At 36.8% G+C, this 22,347-nt stretch overlaps 1 protein-coding gene across 2 annotated transcripts in view; it reads right to left on the bottom strand.

Annotated features, from left to right (window-relative positions):
• Positions 1-7,068: 7,068 nt before the first annotated feature.
• NR3C1 (nuclear receptor subfamily 3 group C member 1) overlaps positions 7,069-22,347 on the bottom strand; it is a gene marked incomplete at its 5' end in the record, with an annotated part of 119,259 nt that continues 103,980 nt past the window's right edge. For both annotated transcript variants that reach the window (XM_079703428.1, XM_079703429.1), the window contains 3 exons: positions 7,069-8,649; positions 9,220-9,377; positions 20,364-20,494. In XM_079703428.1, coding sequence (XP_079559554.1) covers positions 8,497-8,649; positions 9,220-9,377; positions 20,364-20,494 — 442 coding nt within the window. In that variant the 3' untranslated portion in view covers positions 7,069-8,496. The remainder of the gene's footprint in view (positions 8,650-9,219; positions 9,378-20,363; positions 20,495-22,347) is intronic.

The following is a 22,347-nucleotide window of genomic DNA, read 5'->3' as shown; positions in this document are numbered from 1 at the left end:
TCTTTACTATCATTCTGAACTCTTCTTCAGGTAGACTGCCTATTTTCTCTTCATTTGTTAGGTCTGGTGGGTTTTTATCTTGCTCCTTTATCTCCTGTGTGTTTTTCTTTCTTCTCATTTTGCTTATCTTACTGTGTTTGGAGTCTCCTTTTTGCAGGCTGCAGATTCGTAGTTCCCGTTGCTTTTGGTGTCTGTCCCCAGTGGCTAAAGTTGGTTCTTTGGGTTGTATAGGCTTCCTGGTGGAGGGGACTAGTGCCTGTGTTCTGGTGGATGAGGCTGGATCTTGTCTTTCTGGTGGGCAGGCCCATGTCTGGTGGTGTGTTTTGGGGTGTTTGTGGACTTACTATGATTTTAGGCAGCCTCTCTGCTAATAGGTGGGGTTGTGTTCCTGTCTTGCTAGTTGTTTGGCATAGGGTGTCCAGCACTGTAGCTTGCTGTTCATTGAGTGAAGCTGGGTGGTGGTGTTGAAATGGAGATCTCTGGGAGATTTTTGCCATTTGATGTTATGTGGAGCTGGGAGGTCTCTTGTGGACCAGTGTCCTGAAGTTGGCTCTCCCACCTCAGAGGCACAGCACTGACTCCTGGCTTCAGCACCAAGAGCCTTTCATCCACATGGCTCAGAATAAAAGGGAGAAAAAGTAGAAAGAAAGAAAGAGGGTAAAATAAAATAGTTATTAAAATAAAAAATAATTATTAAGAAAAAAAGTTTTTTTTAAGCCAAAAAAAAAAAAAACAAAAACGGACGGACGAAACCCTAGGACAAATGGTGAAAGCAAAGCTATACAGACAAAATCTCACACAGAAGCATACACATACACACTCGCAAAAAGAGGGAGAGAGGAAAAAATAATGAATCTTGCTCTCAAAGTCCACCTCCTCAATTTGGGATGATTCGGTCTATTCATGTATTCCACAGATGCAGGGTACATCAAGTTGATTGTGGAGATTTAATCTGCTGCTTCTGAGGCTGCTGGGAGAGATTTCCCTTTCTCTTCTTTGTTCGCACAGCTCCTGGGGCTCAGCTTTGGATTTGGCCCCGCCTCTGTGTGTAGGTCACCGGAGGGCGTCTGTTCTTCGCTCAGACAGGACGGGGTTAAAGGAGCAGCTGACTCGGGGGCTCTGGCTCATTCAGGCCGAGGGGAGGGAGGGGTGCGGATGCGGGGCGAGCTCACGGCGGCAAAGGCTGGCGGGACGTTGTACCAGCCTGAGGCACACCATGCGTTCTCCCGGGGAAGTTGTCCCTGGATCCCGGGACCCTGGCAGTGGCGGGCTGCACAGGCTTCCCGGAAGGGAGGTGTGGATAGTGACCTGTGCTTGCACACAGGCTTCTTGGTGGCGGCAGCAGCAGTCTTAGTGTCTCATGCCCGTCTCTGGGGTCCGCGCTGTTAGCTGCGGCTTGCAGCTGTCTCTGGAGCTCATTTAAGCAGTGCTCTTAATCCCCTCTCCTTTTGGGAGGCCTGAGGTCTTTTGTCAGCATTCAGTAGGTGTTCTGTAGGAGTTGTTCCACGTGTAGATGTATTTCTGGTGTATCTGTGGGGAGGAAGGTGATCTCAGCGTCTTACTCTTCCACCATCTTCCCCCCTGCCAAGAATTTTATTTTTATCTCCATTCCCTGCAATGCTAGCAAACAACCCTAATGGTTTTGGATGACCTAGATTCTTATTTCCAGCATAATCCCGTGTATACTCAAAGACAGTTCTTTCCAAGACAATGCCACATTAATAGAAAAGCTATGGCTTATTTACATTGTGTACACATATTGACGATTTATGGTGAGGGTATAGAAGATGAACAGTATAAACTGTCTTTTATTCAAGTGGGTTGGATAGAGTTAGGAAAGTTTTTTGGGTTTCTGATGTGGTCTATAGCAGCGGTCCCCAACCTTTTTGGCACCAGGGACCGGTTTTGTGGAAGACAAGTTTTCCACAGACTTGAGAGGGGGAAAGGTTCAGGAGGTAGTGCGAGCGATGGGAAGCAATGGAGAGCAGCAGAAGCAGCTTCGCTTGCTCGCCCGCTGTCGCTCACCTCGCCTGCTGTCGCTCACCTCCTGCTGTCCGGTTCCTAACGCGGACTGTCAGTCTGCGGCCTGGGGGTTGGGGACCCCTGATCTGTATGAACTGTTCTAAGATTAGCATGTCTGTAACCGAATAAAGTAAAAAATGTTTCCCTAGCAAAATACTGTTTCATTTTAACTGGGAAACAGAAGCTTGATAAAAGAAAAGGAGAGTGCTATAGTTACTAATGCTCTTAAGAGCCACTTACTGCCAGTTAATAGAGATTAGCTGAAGGTCTAAAAAAATATTCAACTAGTGTAAATGCCTCTGTATTTTCAACACCCCAAATCAGGCTCTTACTTGCCAAACTAAATAAATTTTGCATCAATTTTCATTTATAAACAACTGTCTTCCTCACTTTGAGTGTAGCCTATGTGCCCTCTATAGCTTGAAGAAATAAGTTTGTTGATTTTCCTTTAGGTGTTAGTGAGACAGGTTCCGTGTATATTTGACAAACCAAAGGGTATTGTCATCTCTGGGCAGCTGTTTTTACCATCAACATCCCCAAGGGATAGGACACGTTTATTTAAAAATAAATTTATTTATTTATTTATGGCTGCGTTGGGTCTTTGTTGCTGCACACGGGCTTTCTCTAGTTGCGGCGAGCAGGCGCTCCTCTTTGTTGCGGTGCACAGGCTTCTCACTGCGGTGGCTTCTCTTTGTTGCGGAGCCCGGGCTCTAGGCGCGCATGCTTCAGTAGTTGTGGCTCACTGGCTCTAGAGCGCAGGCTTAGTAGTTGTGGCGCACAGGCTTAGTTGCCCTGTGGCATGTGGGATCTTCCCAGACCGGGGCTCAAACCTGTGTCCCCTGCATTGTCAGGCAGATTGTTAACCACTGTGCCACCAGGGAAGCCCAGGACACATGTTTTTAAGAGAAGGAATTATCATTGTTAAATGTCTAAGTCAAAATCGATATGGTAGTAAAAATGATTAGATTAAATGAGATAATGTCAAAAAGCTGATATAGAATGGTCAATATGTGTTCATTTAATCTAGTTAGGAGCTTTGTATTAATAATTTCTCAGTAGTGCTTAAGAACATGGACTTTTGAACCAGATGCCCAGTGTTTAAAAAAAAAAAAAAGTTGTACTTAACTGCTTCCAAGCTTTGTGACCTAGGCAAGTTAGTTGTTTAAGCCACAGTCTCCTCATATAAATACAATGAGGTTAATAGTACTACTTTATAGTAGCACTTTATAGGGTTGCTAAGTTTAAATGAGATAATATATTGAAACATGATGCCTGGCACAAAGTAAGTGCTCAGTAAATGTGAAACACTAGCTTAGTTTAACAGAAAAGCAACACCAGTTCCCTGGGAGCTTGTAGACTAGAGGCATGTTCTCTGACATGTGATAAATGTGGCCTCATTACAAAGATTTTTCATTCAAACTTCAATAAAATGGGAGTTAGTTAGCAGGTATGAATCAGTTTAAACTCTGAGCTTTTCCCCTTTTTTATAAAATAGAGTTAATATCTTCCTCAGAATTTGTTTTTATTTCATTCATTTATTGGGTAGGTGAGGATTAACTAGTATAATGTATGTGAAAGTGTTCTACAAATGTAAGGTTAATACTTGAAGTGAATTGTAAAGCAATAATGTGTATACATACTACTGCCATATCATCTGGCACTTCTGCATTGCACCTTAAGACACTGGGAAGGGAGGTTTGTTGTATACACTTCTGCAAGTGACTGAGGGTAGCAATAGTATTTTTCTTGTTCATATTCTAGCTTCAGTATTTATCATATAGTGGGTACATAGCAAATATGTGGTACACATATGATGGGTAAGGCAAACTTGGTTTTAAAATCATAATACCCTTAGGGATGGAGGTCACTTGTGGAGAGACGAGTATTGATAGGAAAGTTTGTTAGATCATCCAGTTCATGGATATGACCTGAACACAATATGCTGCTTTTGGAAATACTATATAGATTGTATAGAATAGCTGGCTTACCATTTTACCGCTTCTGCTTTTATTGTCTATAATGTGCAACATTGCTATATTTACTAAATGTTTATGTCCTTTTCTGGAGAAAGAGCTGATTTTAAATTAAGATAAGAATTTTGACTAGATAATACATTTATTTACATAAAATATCAATTTTCATGATAAAGACTGTTACAGTTGGAGAAGGCTTAGGAGTGAGTGAGTTCTTCCTTCCCTTAATAGCCTTTGCAGTAGTTGGTACATGACCATTTGAGGCATAGATGGGACAGTCTTTGGGTCTTTGAAGCCAGGGTTAAGCTCATTTTGAATTTCTGCCATATTAACATGTAACCATTGCCACATGGACATTTAAATGTCCACTTTAGCATCTTACGCCTTCCTGAAGTGGTAACTCCACCTTCAGTAGAAGAGGGAGGGAAAAAGCAGGAAAATTGGAACTGCATGAGTTCTACAAAAGCATGTTGGAGTCATATAATGAAAAAGCAGATTTTTTTATTATGTTTCTCCATATTTGGCATTGCTGTAAATGGCTAACTAACATTTACTGCCAATTCAGTACAAATGTGTGGTTTGGTAATACCAGAACAGCAAATTTAAATGAAAAATAAAAGTTAAACATTTCCACACAAGATTTTACAGTCTGACATTTCACTGCGTAGGTAAAAAGACACTTTTTTTTTTTAAACTACAGATTATTATTCAGCATGAATAAAAAACTACAACTTTTATTTTTAAACAGGAGTCACTGGTTTTAATTTTTACACATTTTAAAATTACTGTGATAAAAAATAATGAAAAAGCTTCTTAATAATGCCATACACAGTATAATATAGATTTGTCCCCATTATATAGCATTTGTTTAATATACAAAATAGAATATTGACACACTTGAATCTATGTGTAGTTAAGCAAGTTATTCGAAGAGGGTATTTTCATACAGCCTTTCATCAGAAAATAAAATCCTTCTTTCAGGCATTTTCTAGAGAGAAGGTAATCCTTTCCCAAAAACCTGGTAACTAATCCTTGGTGGACCAGGCTGACTGAAAACGATGAACTTCCATTCCAAGTGGTTAACATGTCCTCCTTACACTCTTATTTTCTCTTCCAATTCTCAAACCAGGCACAGAAAAACACTTTCTTCTACAGCTACAGTCTTTTGGGTGATCCACCAAGATCAAAATCTCACTGAGGGCTGCCACAGTTCTTGACTTCTATCAGATCAAAGTATAATAATATTGTTTATCTCATGGCGATGTAGTTTTAGGATATTTAACAGAGAACTAAAATGATAAGACTTAACGATAATAGGTTGTGTAGATAGATAAGTGAAATTGGAATTGCTCATTCTCCCATCCCCCAGTTCTGAAGTGAGGCTGGCTTTCCTTTATATGCATATCCAGAGCTCATCCTATGCTAAATATTAAGCTCTTCATAAACACTAATCATGCTAGTTTTCCTTTTTGGGTGTCTTTTTTTTTGTTTTTTCAGGAGAAGGAAGGTGCTCTTTTTAGGGTCCCCTCATAGTTTTAGACAGTTGGGTATACATATCCCAAAGCACTTGTATAGTATCCCATAGCAAGGCCTAAAAATACAGAGAGGGTCACTTTTTTCCACCAGTAATTAAAAATACTTTTCAGGATTTGTTGTGAGTCACCTAGGCACGTCACCTCTCGCTGAAATTACTACAAACGTCAGCAGTTTGGGATGGCAAGATACCACATACATAGAAGATGAAGCTGCTTTCAAATAGCACCATAGCTTTCTTCACTTAAATCCATAATTATACTCACATATAATTCAGGTAAATTTCTTCTTTCCCACATATCCTAAATTGTCACAGCTTCTTTTTCCATTTAATGTACAGCCTCCTATAGTTTTATGAGTGTCAGTCCATTTCCTTTTAACCACAAAGTGCACATATCTTTTATTCACTGAGCTCTATTTTTGGGGAGCCAAGGTCGTTGGGGCTAAAGTCCAGATTCCCGTGTGATGTGCATTCTGCAGCGTTCTATAAATGAGTAATAATTTATCTTTCAGAAGCTCTTTCTGAAACGTAACACTGTCGCTGATGATAATATTCAAGCGGTATTTCTTAGGCACCAAAAATTTCACATCCAGCTGGGTTACAAACCATTTTAAAATACTTTGAGATCAATTTAAACAATTACAAAGGAATAGCCCCTTTTAGAGAGCATTCAAAAAGCAAATGATTACATTTTTTATTAAATAATTTCTCTAAAATACCGAAAAATAAGAACATTCAAAAAGCATTCAAAGAAAACATAAACATGTCCTCATTTGGAAATGAACTCTTGTAGGAAAGAAAGGAATTAGTGTATTATTGGCAACCTATGAGATTCTGCACTATTTACATATTGCTGGTACCTCTATGCGTATTATTGCCAAACTTCTAAAGCCTCTGTTTTTATTAAACTGTTGGAGAGGCTGTACGTGATGGTGCCTGTAGGTGTGTAAGCACTGCCTTTCTGTCCCCTGATTACACACTTTAGTGAAAGGGGAGGTTCAGTAAACTAAACCTGCGCGGACAGACTCACTGTTGGAATGAGAAGGGTGGCCATTCTGGGAGGCAGAGGGTTACTTCCTCTCTGACCTCAATGGGACGGAGCCTCGAGAACCTTCACAGCACACAGGGCCAGTCTCCATTTCCCTCTTCCTCTAGAGCAGACCTGTTTGGTTTCTGAGCCCACTGCTGCCTGTATGAATGCTCGCACACATTATAAATCATAGAGGTTATCCGTCAACATTTCTTTGACCCCTACAAAAAATATATAACATGTCATGATAAAACAATCTCATCTAAAAATCATTCTTATTTTACACTATACAGGCTATTTTACAATCATTTTAATAAATTGCATGTAAAGCTGCAGTAGCCCTTCCCTTCCCAGATTAGTGAATACCAATATGATATATATCTGAAACTATAACTAAATATAAAAATATATTAGAAGTTTCATATTTTTAATATTAGATTTTCAGTTTTCTATTACACAAATAATTTGGCCACCTTGAATAGAAATCAGATTTCTTGTGGCTTAGTAAATACAAGTTTTGAGTTTACAGAAAGTTGGTAAGGTGCACACAGAAAGGGCTACTACAGCTTCTATCTTGTTTAAAATGATAATTTTCAACAGTGAGGAGGAGAAATTCACATGACTTTTGTTGAACTCCATGGCACACATAAGGATGTGAGGGATGTATAGTTTTACGAACACGGAAGTCTGACATATAGTCCTAAATCAGAAAAAATCAGTAGCTGAGCTTTCCTATACCCCCAGGAAAGAAAGACCAATTGGTGACAAATGGGAATGTGAAAATGGGTGTCTAGCCACTTTTGCCATATTACAGATTTTGGGGTGGGGGGGCGCGTAAAGTTTAGTGGGAGGAATTACTTGGACAGATTAAAATCTTCTCAGCTGTGTTTCAGCTGGTTATCTGGAATCATAACTTTTAAGAAGTTATACAAACTACAACAAAAGGTCCTGAAAGACAGTTTACCAACTTTCTTGCCATCTAACCATTGCAGAGATGGGGCATTAGGTACAAACAGGGCCTCTTGGTAGTTTTATTATTTTTATTTTTTATTTTTTTATTTTTTTTAGTTAGTCTTTTGTAATCCATGGTTTACCCAGCAGGTCACTGGACTAGGGGCTCTACACCAGTTAGGACGGTTAATTTGCACAATCTATATAATTCTCCACTGAAGCAGATATGTACAAAATATGAGCTTTTTTGACAAGAAAACTGGAGATTTGAGTCAATTTTTGTGGTCTTCTGATAGCTAAGTGCCATCAGGTTAGAAGCACCAACCCATTTTCACACAGAAGATTAATGTTTAGAGTTTATTTAGGAAAGCTATGAACTAGCTGCCCATCTTAAACAGCTGTACAATAACTTGAATACAAAAATTATGTAAGAAAAAATGAGCAAGCATAGTTCACTGAATATAAAGGAAATTGTTAAAACCAGACAGTAATAGCTATAAAAGGCACAACTTCCCTTTTCTGATATACACTTGTAAACTTTTTTCAGGTTTCCATGCATAAATCAAAAAATGCTATCCTAACTATACAGGGGAAAATACACCAACAAAAAGTCTAGAAAATTTTGTCCAGCCAACTGTGAAAAGTATGAGCAGAAAGTTCATCACGCAGACTTCAGGCACTGGTGGTTTAGGTGCCATCCTTCTCTGAAAGTGGAGCTTACCCCCATGTTATTGTTTCTAATTTCTGGGATCCACCAACTATCACTTTCTACTTTTCCCATCACTAAAAAGTGATGGCTCAACTGCTTCTGTTGCCAAGTCTTGGCCCTCTATAAACCACATGTAGTGCGTATTTAAAACAAAACAAAAACCAAAACCAGACAAAAACAAAAAAAAAGAAAAAACTGCTACAGGACAGATTGACAGTGTGTACAATAAAAGCTATAAATTCAACTTTCTTTAAGGCAACCTTTCTTATTAAGGCAGTCACTTTTGATGAAACAGAAGTTTTTTGATATTTCCACTTGAATATTTTGGTATCTGATTGGTGATGATTTCAGCTAACATCTCTGGGAATTCAATACTCATGGTCTTATCCAAAAATGTTTGGAAGCAATAGTTAAGGAGATTTTCAACCACCTGCAAGAGAATATATAGTAATGAACAGTCAAAAAATTAGCAGTAGGGATATCTCATGCTTGTTGTTGGCCTCTTTTTTTAAATTTCTGACTTAGAATATACCAATCTCTGCTGGAATTCCCCAGGTGAAAAAGAAGTTTACCTAAATAAAATGAGCACTCAGGTACCAAAAATCTTTGAATTTCTTTAATTGTATATAGAATTATATGGAATTAAGTATTTTGTGAAGAATTGCAGCACCATAGTATATGAAGGACACATTCGAACTTACTGGATAAATTCATACAAAAATAAGGAATTCTACCTTTTAAAAAAATAGTGCTGTTAAATTCTGTACTAGCATCATGATGTTAGATGCACATAACTAGATGAAACAGTATTTCATAATTGGTCTTAGGAGAAATGTGTGCCAAGCTGAACTTTACAGGTTGAAATCAAACCATCACAAAAATCCATAAATGGGAAAAAAAAAACCCAACAACTACTGGTATATAATTATATACACTAATCAGGACATACTTTATGTCTCAGAAAATTCTTTTGATATTTGGATTTTTGTTTGACACTTACATCATGCATGGAGTCCAAGAGTTTTGTCAATTGGTAAAACCGCTGCCAGTTCTGACTGGAGTTTCCTTCCCTCTTGACAATGGCTTTTCCTAGCTCTTTGATGTAGGTCATTCTAATTTCATCAAATAGCTCTTGACTCTTCAAACCTTCCTTAGGAACTAAAAGGTTAAGATGTAATCAATTAAAGAATTTTCTTGTGATAACTTTTCATTTATACAAGTAGGCTATTTATTAGTAGTAGCACATTTCATGATTTACATAGTCTATCTGTTCTTAATGCACTCCATTAAAACATAAGCATTTTTGAAGGATTATGAAACTACAGCCATGAGAGAATATAGGATAATAGAAAATTGGAGGACTTAACTTTGGGTTTATCACTTTGTTTCTCATCTATGAATGGAGCTGGTAAACACCTTCCTCCCTAGTTCACAAAGCTAATTTGAAGACCAAATAAATAATACATTGACTGTCATTCTGCCCTTCAGTTTAATTCTAGTACAGACATAGACGGTTTCAACAAAACAGTGTTTATTCTTCCAATTACATCTTGGAATGTCTGTGATATCACCAGTCAATTAGGACCTTAAAATCAGCATGCAGTACATTTTATTAATCAATGTGTTAACATACTGAGTTGGTATAATTCCAATCTAAAAAGAAATTTGATTTTTTATGTGGCTTATATATATGCCTTACTGGGGTGCAAATATCTGCCTTTCCTTATGTATAGAAATATAGAAAATACCTCATGGACCATAAAGTTGGTATAAAATCAGTTTTTTACACTATTCTTCAAAAAATGATGCCAGTAAGAAGGACTGTGAACAGAGTGTTAACCATGGTTTCACTTAGTCTTGCAGAGATTATGACTTATGTGGATGCTACATTTCTTAAAGTGTGCTCCAGTTCTGTGTTAATGATGATTAGGGAAAAAAGGATTTGATGGTCAGAATTTAGCAAAACTAAGTGTGTAATACAAAGTTAGGCAGATTTCTGGATTTCAGGACTGCTCAGAGCTATAATTACACACTCTCTAGGGAGGGGAACACATTGTTTCCCCAACTTAAACTTCATTGCTGCTGACATCTTAGAAAATGCTGGAACAGAGGAAAAGCAGTGGGTTCAGGAGAAGGAAGTCTTTTTCTTACTTCTTACTTGCCCTGTGGACTTGAGTATAACCTCCCTGAGCCCGTTTCCTACTCTTTCTCAGTGAATTAAAAAAATTTTTTTATTTAAAAAAATTTAGATATAATTAGTATATAACATTACATTAATTTCAGGTGTATAACACAATGATTCAATATTTGTATATACTGCAAAATGATCACCACAGTAAGTCTAGTTAACATCCATCACCATAAATTGTTACAAAACTTTTCTTGTGATCAACTTTTTAAGATTTTACCCTTAGCAATTTTCAAATATACAGTATCATATTATTAACTGTAGGCACCCTGCTGTACATCTCCATGAATTATTTATTTTATAGCTAGAAGTTTGTACTCTCTAAACCCTTCACCCATTTCTCCCATCCCCCAACACCACCACCCCCAACACACACACACAACTCTGGTATCCGCCAGTTTGTACTCTGTGTCCATGAGCTTTTGTTTTTAGATTCCACATACAAGTAAGATTATATGGTATTTGTCTTCTCTCACTTATCTCACTTAGCATAATGCCCTCAAGGTCCATCCACGTTGTTGCAAATGATGAGATTTCATTCTTTCTTATGGCTGAGTAATATTCCAGCGAATATATATACCACATTTTCTTTATGCAGTCATCCCTCAGCAGACACTTAGGCTGTTTCCATATCTTGGCTATCATAAATTATTCTGCAGTGAACGTGGGGGTGCACTTCTCTTTTCCATATCTTTTTTCCTATGGTTAAATACCCCAAAATGGAATTGCTGGATCATACAGTAGTTCTATTTTTAATTTGCTGAAAAACCTCCATACTGTTTTCTATAGTGGCTGCACCAATTTACATTACCTGAAGAGTGCACAAAGGTCCCCTTTTTCTCCACACCCTTGCCAACACTTGTTATTTTGGGGCTTTTTGGTAATAGTCATTCTAACAGATGTAAGGTGTGGTTTTGATTTGCACACATTTCTCTGATGACTAATGATGTTAAGCACCTTCTTAGTACTTGTGGACTGTTTGTATGTCTTTGTGAGATGTCTGTTCAGGTCCTTCGCCCATTTTAAAAACCAGGGTATTTGTTTTTTTGCTATTGAGTTGTATGAGTTCTTTATATGTTGTGGATATTAACCCCTAATCAGATATATGATTTGCAAATATTTCCTCTCATTTGGTAGGTTGCCTCTTCATTCTGTTGATGGTTCCCTTTGCTGTGTAGAAGCTCTTTAGTTTGATATAGCCTCATTTGTTTATTTTGCTTTTTGTTGCCTTGGCTTATGGTGTCCAATCCGAAAAATCAACCCCAAGACGGACATCAAGGAGCTTATGGCCTATGTTTTCTTCTAGAACTTTTATGATTTCAGGACTTATGTTCAAGTCTGATGTATTTTGAGTTAATTTTTGTGTATGGTGTAAGATAGTGGTCCAGTTTCATTCTTTTGCATGTAGGTGTCCAGTTTTCCCAACATCTTTACTGAAGAGACCGTCGTTTCCCCATTGTATACTGTTGGCTCCTTTGTCAGCATATGCACGGCTGTATTTCTTGGCTCTCAGTTATGTTCCATTGATCTATGTGAATGGTTTTATGCCAGTACCATACTGTTTAGTGACTACAGCTTTATAATATAGTTTGAAACCAGGGCGTGTGTTCAGCTTTGCTCTTCTTTCTCAAGATTGCTTTGGCTATTCTGGGTCTTTCATGCTTCCATACAAATTTTAGGATTGTTTGTTCTGTTTCTGTGACAAATGCCATAGGAATTTTGATAGGGATTGCACTGAATCCTTTGATTGCTTTGAACAGTATGGACATTTTAACAATATTAATTCTTCCAATACATAAGCACAGAATGTCCATTTATTTTTTATTTCCTTCAGTTTCTTTCACTGCAATGTCTTAGTTTTTCAGCGTACAAGTCTTTTACCTCTGTGGTTAAATTTATTCCTATGTTTTTTATTCTTTTTGATGCAACTGTAAATGGAATTATTTTCATAATTTTTTGTAAATTGAATTTGTATCCTGCAACTTCACTGAATTTATTCAAACAGTTTTTTTGATGGCATCTTTAGGGTTTTCTATATATAAGATCAGATAATCTGCAAATAGTGAGGGTTTTACCTCTTAAAAAAATTTTTTTTCAAATAGTTTTATTGATTACAATTAAACAGGCAGTAATAATTAGACCACCCAGGATGTGCAGACCCCAGTTAGAGTTTTACTTCTTCCTTTTTGATTTGGATGCCTTTTATTTCTTGCTTAACTGCTCTGGCTAGAACTTCCAGTACTAGGTTGACTAGAAGTGGCTAGAGTGGGCATCCTTGTCTCTCATTCCTTATTTCAGAGGAAAAGCTTTCAGCTTTTCACCACTGAGTATGACATTAGCTGTGGGCTTGTCGTATATGGCCTTTATTATGTTCGGGTACCCTATCTCTATACTGGGTTTGTTGAGAGTTTTTATCATAAATGGATGTTGAATTTTTTTTTAACATCTCTATTGGAGTATAATTGCTTTACAATGGTGTGTTAGTTTCTGCTGTGTTACAAAGCGAATCAGCTATACATATATCCCCATATCTCTTCCCTCTTGCGTCTCCCTCCCATGGATGTTGAATTTTGTCAAATGCTTTTTCTACATTTATTGAGATGATCATATGTTTTTATCCTTCATTTTTTTAATGTGGTATATCACTCTCATATGATTTTGGTTAGGATTAGACCAAAGAATACATATGAAAACGTCTTGATTCCATAAAGCAAAGTTGACACTTCTGAGATGTCAGTATTAGTGTGAAAATGAAGGCCACTTAATCAGGAGTGATACTCTTATCACTGCCATGTTTAAAGTGGGTTAATTTTTACACATTATTATATTATAAATAATCTAGTTATTGCTAATTTTTAAAATAATGACTGCTTATTTATAAATTTTTTTCCCTGCTGGTTGTCCTCTTCTAAAAATAATTAGGGGAGAAATCCTATTCAGTATTTATATTTAAAAGAATTTCATCCATTCCAAATTACCCCCAATAATCCTTGGGATTTTTGCTTTATGTAGTTCAGGGCCATATATTCAGAATTATTTTCCTGGTGAGTAGAATGCTTTATCTAACGAGTATCTTTAAATATAGAACTGTTTTGGGGGGCCTTAGAGTCTATTTTGATAATAATGTAGCTGCTTCAGCTTTCTTTTGGGTGAAGCAGTGGCCAGCAATGACCTACTACCTGCAGCCTGTTTTTGTAAATAAAGTTTTACTGAAACACAGCCATACCTGTTCTCCTTAAGTATTGTTGATGACTGTGGTCACTTCACAAGGGGCAGAGTTTGAGTACTACTGACAGAGACTGTATGCAAAGCTGAAAACATTTACCATCTGGCCTTTTACAGAAAGTTTGCCACCACTGGGTTACACTATGCATAGTGTATCAGCCACTCAACATCTTTATTTAGGTATATCTCTTATAAATAGCACAAAGTTGGACTGTTTTCTTAATCCAGTCTTGCACTTTCTATATCTTTTCATCTTGGAGCCTTGGAGCATTTAGTCCATCTATATTTAATGAAATTGCTGATATATTTGAATTTATTTGTACTATCTGTTACTTCCTCTTATCATGCCTTTGTTTATGCTTCCCCACCCACTGCCTCTTATTTCTTTTATTCTTTTGGATTGGTTTTTCTTACCATGTTCTCCCCCCAACCCCTCATGGTTTGGTATGTACTTTGTATACTCTGTACACTCTATTTCTTGTTGTCATCCTTGAAATTTAAACTCATTTTTAACTTATCAAACTTGCCTTTAAAAAAAAATAAATGTATTTATTTTATTTATTTATCTTTGGCTGCAGTGGCTCTTTGTTGCTACGTGCAGGCTTTCTGTAGTTGGGGCGAGTGGGGGCTGTCCTGTAGCAGTGCGTGGGCTTCTCTTGTTGCAGAGCAGGGGCTCTAGGTGCGTGGGCTTCAGTAGTTGTGGCACGTGGGCTTATTAGTTGTGGCTCGCAGGCTCTAGAGTGCAGGCTCAGTAGTTGTGGTGCACAGGCTTAGCTGCTCCACAGCATGTGGGATCTTCCCGGACCAGGGCTCGAACCCGTGTCTCTGCATTGGCAGGGGGATTCTTAACCACTGTGCCACCAGGGAAGCCCACCTTCTTGCCTTCTTGCATGTATGTAATTATTGTGTACTTTAGTTCTATTTTTTAACTCCCCAAAGACACTATTACTGTTATACAGTGTTAGTTTAAATGTATCTAAATATTTACCACTTTCTTTGTTCTTTTTTCTCTCTTTAAAGATGGGATTACTTTCCTTAGCCTAAGTATATCCTTTAATATTACTTTACTGAGGATCTGTGGTGGCACATTTTCTTTTGACCTTCATTTAAAAAAAAAAGGACTGGGCTTCCCTGGTGGCGCAGTGGTTGAGAGTCCGCCTGCCAATGCAGGGGACGTGGGTTCGTGCCCCGGTCCGGGAAGATCCCACATGCTGTGGAGCGGCTAGGCCCGTGAGCCATGGCCACTGAGCCTGCGCATCCAGAGCCTGTGCTCTGCAACGGGAGAGGCCACAACGGTGAGAGGCCTGCGTACCGCAAAAAAAAAAAAAAGAAAAGAAAAAAAGGACTATTGGTATACTTAGGCCTTTCAAATTTAAAGTGGTTGAGATATCTGGATTAATATCTACATGTCTGTGACTGTTTTCTACTCACTCTTCTTGTTATTTCCTTTTTTCTTCCTTTTCTAGTTTTTATTGTGTTTCATATGATTCTATTTTTCTCTCCTCTCAGTATATCATTACTTCTTTTTAAAATTGTGTTTAGTGGCTGCCCTAGAGTTTGCAATGTACATTTACAACTAATCTACATCTCCTTTCAAATAGCACTGTACTATTTTATAGGTAGTGCAGGTGTCCTTAAAACAGAGTATTCCCAATTCTTCACCCCCATCCTTTTAACATTGCTAACATTCATTTCACTTATCCATATTTATAATTATCCCATACACTGTTGCTATTATTACTTTAAACAGTTATTAGATCAATTAAGAAGAAAAATGAAATTTTATTTTCATCTATTCCTTCTCTAGAGCTCTTCCTTTAAGTAGATCTGTGTTTCTGAACTAAATTAATCTCCTTTCCTCAGCAGAAGTTATTTTAACATTTTATGCAAGGAAGGTCTTCTAGCGACTAATTCTCCCAGATTCTTTTCTGAGAAAGTCTTCCTTTTGCCTTCACTTATGAAGCGTACTTTCACTGGACACCAAATCTTACATGGGTGATCTTCTTCTTTCTTTCAACACTAAATAGTTCACTACCTTCTTGCTTGCATGGTTTCTAATGAGAATTCTAATGTAATTTTTATCCTTATTCCTTTATAAGGAACAAGTAAGCTGTTTCTTCCTCTGGCCTCTTTCAAGAGGCCAGTAACCAATAACTTTGGTTATTGTCTTTGGTTTTCTGTAATTTGAGTAAAATATGCCTAGGTGTAGATTTTTTGCTATTTATTTATCTTTCTGGGTATTTTCCGAGCTTCCTGGATCTGTGCTTTGGCGTCTGTCATTAGTTTTGGAAATTTATTGGCCTTTATTGCTTCAAATATTTCTTCTGTTCCTCCCTTTCTTTTACTTTTGATATTCCCATTACTTGTAGGTTACACCTTCTGTAATTGTCCTCACAGTTCTTGAATATTTTGTTGCATTTTTTTTTCATTTCTTTTTCTCTTTGCATTTGAGTCTGGGAAGTTTCTACTGAGGTATTTTCAAGCTCAGTGATTCTTTTCCTTGGCTGTGTCAAATCTGATGAGCCCAGCATTCTTCATGTTCATTACAGTATTTTTAATTTCTAGCATTTCGTTTTAATTCTTTCTTAGAGTTTCTACCTCTCTGCTTACAAAACCCATATATTCTTGTATGTTTACTTTTTCCATTAGAGCCCTTAATATATTAATTGTTGTTATTTTAAATTCCCTGTCTGATAATTATAACATCAGTGTCATGTCTGAGTCTGGTTTTGATGCTTTTCTCTCCAGATTGTAGTTTTAAATTTTTTGCTGAAAGCTGGATATGACATATCAGAACTGAGGTAATTAATTAGGCTTTTAATCTGGCTAGGAGCAGGTTGTGTTTAAGGCTTGCTGAAGCTACAGGCGTTAAGAGGTTTCAGTTTCCTCTAATTTCCTTGTTCTTATTTTTTTCCCCCTGTTGTCTTTGAGTTTCCCTAAGAACACCTTCTTAAACAGCTGTGTTCTGTAGCTCTCCCAGTTGTAATTCTGGATTATACTGGAACTCTGTTAATATGGTTGTAAGGTGCTGGGGATGTGGAGTGTTTTATAACTTTTATGGTTAAATCTCAGGTTTTTCTTTTTTCTTTTTTTTTAAATTAATTATAGTAGGCCTGAGTCCCTAGGCTCTGACCTTTAGATGTGCTTCTGAACCTTTTTTTCCTTCCTTCTCCTCCCTTACATGAGATACGAAGGTAAAGGGGGCTGGAATTATCTATTTGCCCTTTTCTCCAGGTCAGAAACATGAGGGAATCTTTCTCTGATCTTCACCTTGAAAACCTGGTGGGGCTTCTGGAGGTAAACCCCAGAAAACTGTGGGGGACACCCCCCTAAGACTGGGTCCCCAGAGTTTTTAACATGCCAGCTATTCCTCACTTGATCTCCAGAAATTCATCAAAAATACTGTAAGTGTTCCTATGTTACTGGCTCCAGTAGCTTCTGTTTCCAGAAAGCTGATCTTGGCTGAGCTTCTCTGTATTTGCCTGTTTCTCCAGATTTTCAGGTAGTGGTTTGCCCTGTGACCTTACTTCACTGATGGATCTAAAAAAAAAAAAAGTCATTGACTGTCAGTTTGCTCAGCTTTTAATTTTTTGTGAGGTTGGGAGTGATAACTGCCAAGCTGTTTAATTGTGAGAGCTGAAACTGGAAAGCCACTCTCATTTTTCAGTTTTTTTTCCATAGCTTTCTGAAAAAACTTACTCCACTTTCTTCAATTGCTGCTGTTCTGGAAAGTTTTCAGCCATTATATCTTTTCACCTTTCATTCTGGATCTCTGATGATTATAATAAGACCAGAGCTTTTTTCAACTGGTGTGCTATGAATGGGTTACGGATGTGTTGATAATGTCTGTTATGCTGGTCACCACTGGTTGCAGGTAGCCTTATTCATTTACCTCATTGTGCTATGTATGAATGCTATTTTTTATGTTCATTATGACACGAAAAGAGTTGTGAAGCACTGTTTTAGACCTCCCTCAATCATGCCTTATTGTTGTTCATTTACATACATACATAACACACATATAAATATGAATACATGCACATGTATACACACATATATATGCATCTTAAAAATTGTATTCTGGCTAATTTCTTCAGATATGTATTTCAGTTTAAAGTCTCTTCAAATGTGTCTAATCTGCCTTTAGAGCCATCATTGTTTTTTGTTTGTTTGTTTGTTTTTACAATTGCACTTGTCTTTAAACTTACTAAGTATACTAATTTACCAGGCGTTGCAAATATCCTCTAAGAGAAAGCTAGCTTCAGAATGCAGCTTACCTCTTTCAGTACCTGCCTGCACAAAGTTTTAGTCCAGCATTTTTAGCAGGAGGTAAGGATACCTATCAATCAGTGTTCTATCAGAGTAGAAGTCTAATTATATCTTAAGGTATGTATTTTCATTCTTCTGATTTGATTTTATTTTTAAAGAACCAGTGTTATATACTGGTTTAATTTACTTTTTCTTATCATCTACAATGAAAAAAAAAAATATAGCTCAGTGAGCCTGGAACGTATAAAACTTAAAGCATCATTTTTTACCAGTAAGGTTAGTCAGTATCTTAGCACTGACCTGTACCTGGATATTACCAATCAAAATGATTCATGATCAGAAATTTAATTGTTTCCTCAAACAACATCAAGCTCACTTCTTTAACAAGAGTACTGCTACAGGTAACCTTAAAAATTAGTATTTTTAATGGGTTGTGGAAATTTTTCTTACTTTGATTGAAATATTAATATTCCTTAAATCTAGTGACATTAAGCAACCTTTTGTAAAATGAAGATAGTATGAAAGCATTAATATTGATGTGTGCTTTGGAAAAGCTTAGATATAGTCATGTGCAGCATCCATAGCTTAGTTATTTAGCAACTTTGAAACCACAGTTACTAATGGAATGAAGCCTTCTTTTATTAGTTGTTGAAAATGCCACATTTTTACTAAGATAGAGAAGATACTTTGTATTTTTCAAAAGTTTTCTAGTATGCCTTTGCTAACTGAAAGTAGTCTCACTGAAGTTCATATACCAATAACTTCATCTAAACTTTCAAGATTGTTCTATACACTTTAGATAGAATACCTCTGTCCAGCAGTCCAGCTCCAGTGCTGCATTAACCAACCTTCTAATAGTAATCAAGCATACCTTTTGTAGGTTATATCTTTTTCTCCCATAATTTTTTTTTAAATTAATTTTTATTGGAGTATAGTTGATTCACAATGTTGTGTTACTTTCTGCTGTACAGCAAAGTGCATCAGTTATATTGTATATATACATATACCCACTCTTTTTAGATTCTTTTCCTCTATAGGCCATTACAGAGTATTGAGTAGAGTTCCCTATGCTATATGGTGGGTTCTTATTGGTTATCTGTTTTATATATAGTCGTGTGTATATGTCAATTCCAGTCTCCCAATTTATCCCTCCCCCCGCTTCCCCCTTGGCAACCATGAGTTTTTCTACATCTGTGACTCTATTTCTGTTTTGTGAATAAGTTCATTTGTATCATTTTTTTTTAAGATTTCACGTATAAGCAATATCATATGATATTTGTCTTTCTCTGTCTGACTTATTTCACTCAGTATGACAAATCTCTAGGTCCATCCATGTTGCTGCAAATGACATTATTTTGTTCTTTTTTATGGCTAATACTCTGTTGTGTATTACCACATCTTCTTTATCCATTCCTCTGTCGATGGACATTTAGGTGGCTTCCATGTCTTGGCTATTGTAAATAGTGCTGCAGAGAACATTGGGGTGCATGTATCTTTTCGAATTATGGTTTTCTACAGATATATGTCCTGGAGCAGGATTGCTGGATCATATGGTAGTTCTACTTTTAGTTTTTCAAGAAACTTTTTATACTGTCCTCCATAGTGGGTGTATCAATTTACATTCCCACCAACAGTGCAAGAGGGTTCCCTTTTCTTCACACCCTCTCCAGCATTTACTGTTTGTAGATTTTGTGGTGATAGCCATTCTGACTGGTGTGAGGTGATGTCTCATTGTAGTTTTGATTTGCATTTCTCTAATAATCAGTGATGTTGAGCAGCTTGGCCACTTCTTTGTCAGTATTTCTTTGGAGAAATGTCTGTTTAGATCTTCTGCCCATTTTTGATTGGGTTGTTTGTTTTTTTGATATTGAGTTGCATTAACTGTTTGTGTATTTTAGAGATTAATCCCTTGTTGGTCACTTTGTTTGGAAATATTTTCTCCCATTCTGTGGGTTCTTTTCATTTTGTTTATGGCTTCCTTTGCTGTGCAAAAGCTTTTAAGTTTTATTAGGTCTCATCTGTAATTTCTTATACACAGTAGTACTCATTGTATAACTAAAATTTTTCACCAAATAACAGTGTAGTAGAGAAACAAAAATCATTCTTGTTGGCATTCCTTCTCTGTGTCTTCTATAGTGGCATTGTCAAAGGTTGCAGGAAGGAAGAAGGCTGTAGATATTCCAGATCAGTAGAGGAGACCTCCTCCTCCCTGCCATGTGATTCTCATATACCTCTCCATTTCTCCATGATACCTATCTATCTTATTAATCTTGGTATCACTGGCTGTACCTTTCTAAAATTTTACATTTATGAAAATCTAAGGTACCTGACTAGCAGGAAATAGTAGACTTGGTATAATTATTAGTGCTTTGTTTACAAATAAACCTTTGTTTCTAGACTTCTATATTTTATGCTTTTGAATATTTAGGTGAATATTAGAAGAGAGTAGGTGTTCTACCAACCTGAAGAGAGAAGCAGTAAGGTTTTCATACAGAGATACTCTTCATAAGATACCTGAAGTCTGTTTAACTCAGAGGAAACATATAGCATATGTTTACATTGGTCATACATGCAGGGTAAAGCCATTCTCTGCCTGTGAAAGACAAATATCAGTGTTTGAGTTAGGAAGAAATAATTCTTGTTCCCCCAAAAAGTACTTTTTTGTTCTATTTTGCAAAGCCATGAACTCATCTAACTATTGCAATTAATGCTAATTCTCTCTGGATTAGAATTTTGGTAAACTTTCCTTAATATAGTGGAGAAATTATTGTTCTACATTTGTTTTATTTAAGTATTTTAGAATTTATTTCTACAGAATTTATTACCAGTTATTCATTTAAATAAAGGTTTTATGGTAGTATCTGAATATGTCCAGTTAGACAACACAGTTTTAAATCCTACCCATTTGAAAATCAAATGGTATTTTTTCTCACAGCATTCCATTCTAAAGACAACTAACTATATGTGATACTGTTTACAGTTACGTAGAGGGTCAGAATTAGAACTTGACTCTAGGCTTTCTGATACCCAAAATCTGCCTCTGACTATGAGGCATTATGAAACTGAATATTCTTCCAACTAAAGGTACCCCAAATGAATTCTCAATTAGGATTCTCAACAGTTAGTATCACATCTATGATTTTCAAATAGACTCTCAAACTTTTTAAATGACACTAAGAGCCTGAAACTGAGCCTCATTCATGCTTTTAAAAATACTTCAAGATCTGTTTTTTTTTAAATTTTCTGACAGAATGTGATCTTGGACTTAACAGAAAAAAAAAAAAGATGATTATCACAACAGCATAAGGATACAAGAATGGGAAATAAGAATGCCCACTTAAAGCTATTGTTTCTGTAACCCATTTATCCTCCAATAAAGTTGAACACAGAAAAAATTTCTGTTAACTCCTACTTTATGTAAGAAATACCAGGTTATGCTATAAGGTTATGCTATAACTGTTTAAGTCTAAATTTGAGTGCCCCCCAAATAAAAACTCTGAATTAGATTCATTTTATAAAAGAGGATATGTTGATGTTTCATATAAATCTGTTCACAGTTTTAATCCCAATTAAATGACTTCAAATTGCCTTTTAGAAAGTGACTATGAAGAGTAAATATAGTCAACGTGTTGTTTTGGTTTAAAGATTTTTTTTTTTTGACGTGGACCATTATTAAACTCTTTATTGAATTTGTTACAACATTGGTTATGTTTTGGATTTTTGGCTGCGAGGCATGTGGGATCTTAGCTCCCCAACCGGGGATCGAACCTACACCCCCTGCGTTGGAAGGCGAAGTCTTAACCACTGGACCGCCAGGGAAGCCCCTGTCAACATGTTTTTAACTTTTTAAGCAAGCATGGTCAGATTCTGAAATGAGGAGCAAGTACTAAGAAATTTCAAATGTCTTTGATCAAATTTAACTGATAAAAATATGTAGCTTATATGTATATTCAAACAGCTTAAAATCTTGTCAAATTGTGATGCAGTGGTTTGAGGAGTCTTTTTTTTTGGCAATAGATAGTCAAGGTGACTTCTTTCTTTAAAGTAGATACCTAAGAGTATGTGTGGAGATCTGGTCTGGTGAACCACATGGCAGTGCCTACCAACTGACGGCAGAGATATGGCCCCTTCTTGGAATACAAAGAGTCTGATTATAGTACGTATTTCACATGCCTCTTGTCATGTTTCTTCTCACTATGAAGACTGGTCTTCTCCTTCAGGTCTCACTCAGCTCAAATGAATGACACCTCCTCCAACAAGCTATTAGCCACCCTATCTGAAAAAGACCTCTCTCTAGTAAAAACTCCATCACAGTCTGAGATTATTTTATTTATTTGATGGTTATCTGTGTCTCCTCAACTAGAGTGTAAGCAATAAAGGTCAGGAACTTTGTTTTTCTTGTTCTCTGCTGTAGTTCTTTGCTAATACTGTACCAGGTGCAAATTA

The sequence above is a fragment of the Hyperoodon ampullatus genome (assembly GCF_949752795.1).
Source record: "Hyperoodon ampullatus genome assembly, chromosome: 4".
In the NCBI taxonomy this organism is placed as follows: domain Eukaryota; kingdom Metazoa; phylum Chordata; class Mammalia; order Artiodactyla; family Ziphiidae; genus Hyperoodon; species Hyperoodon ampullatus.
Note: the sequence above shows the minus strand (reverse complement) of the source record. Positions and strands in the feature narration are given on the sequence as shown.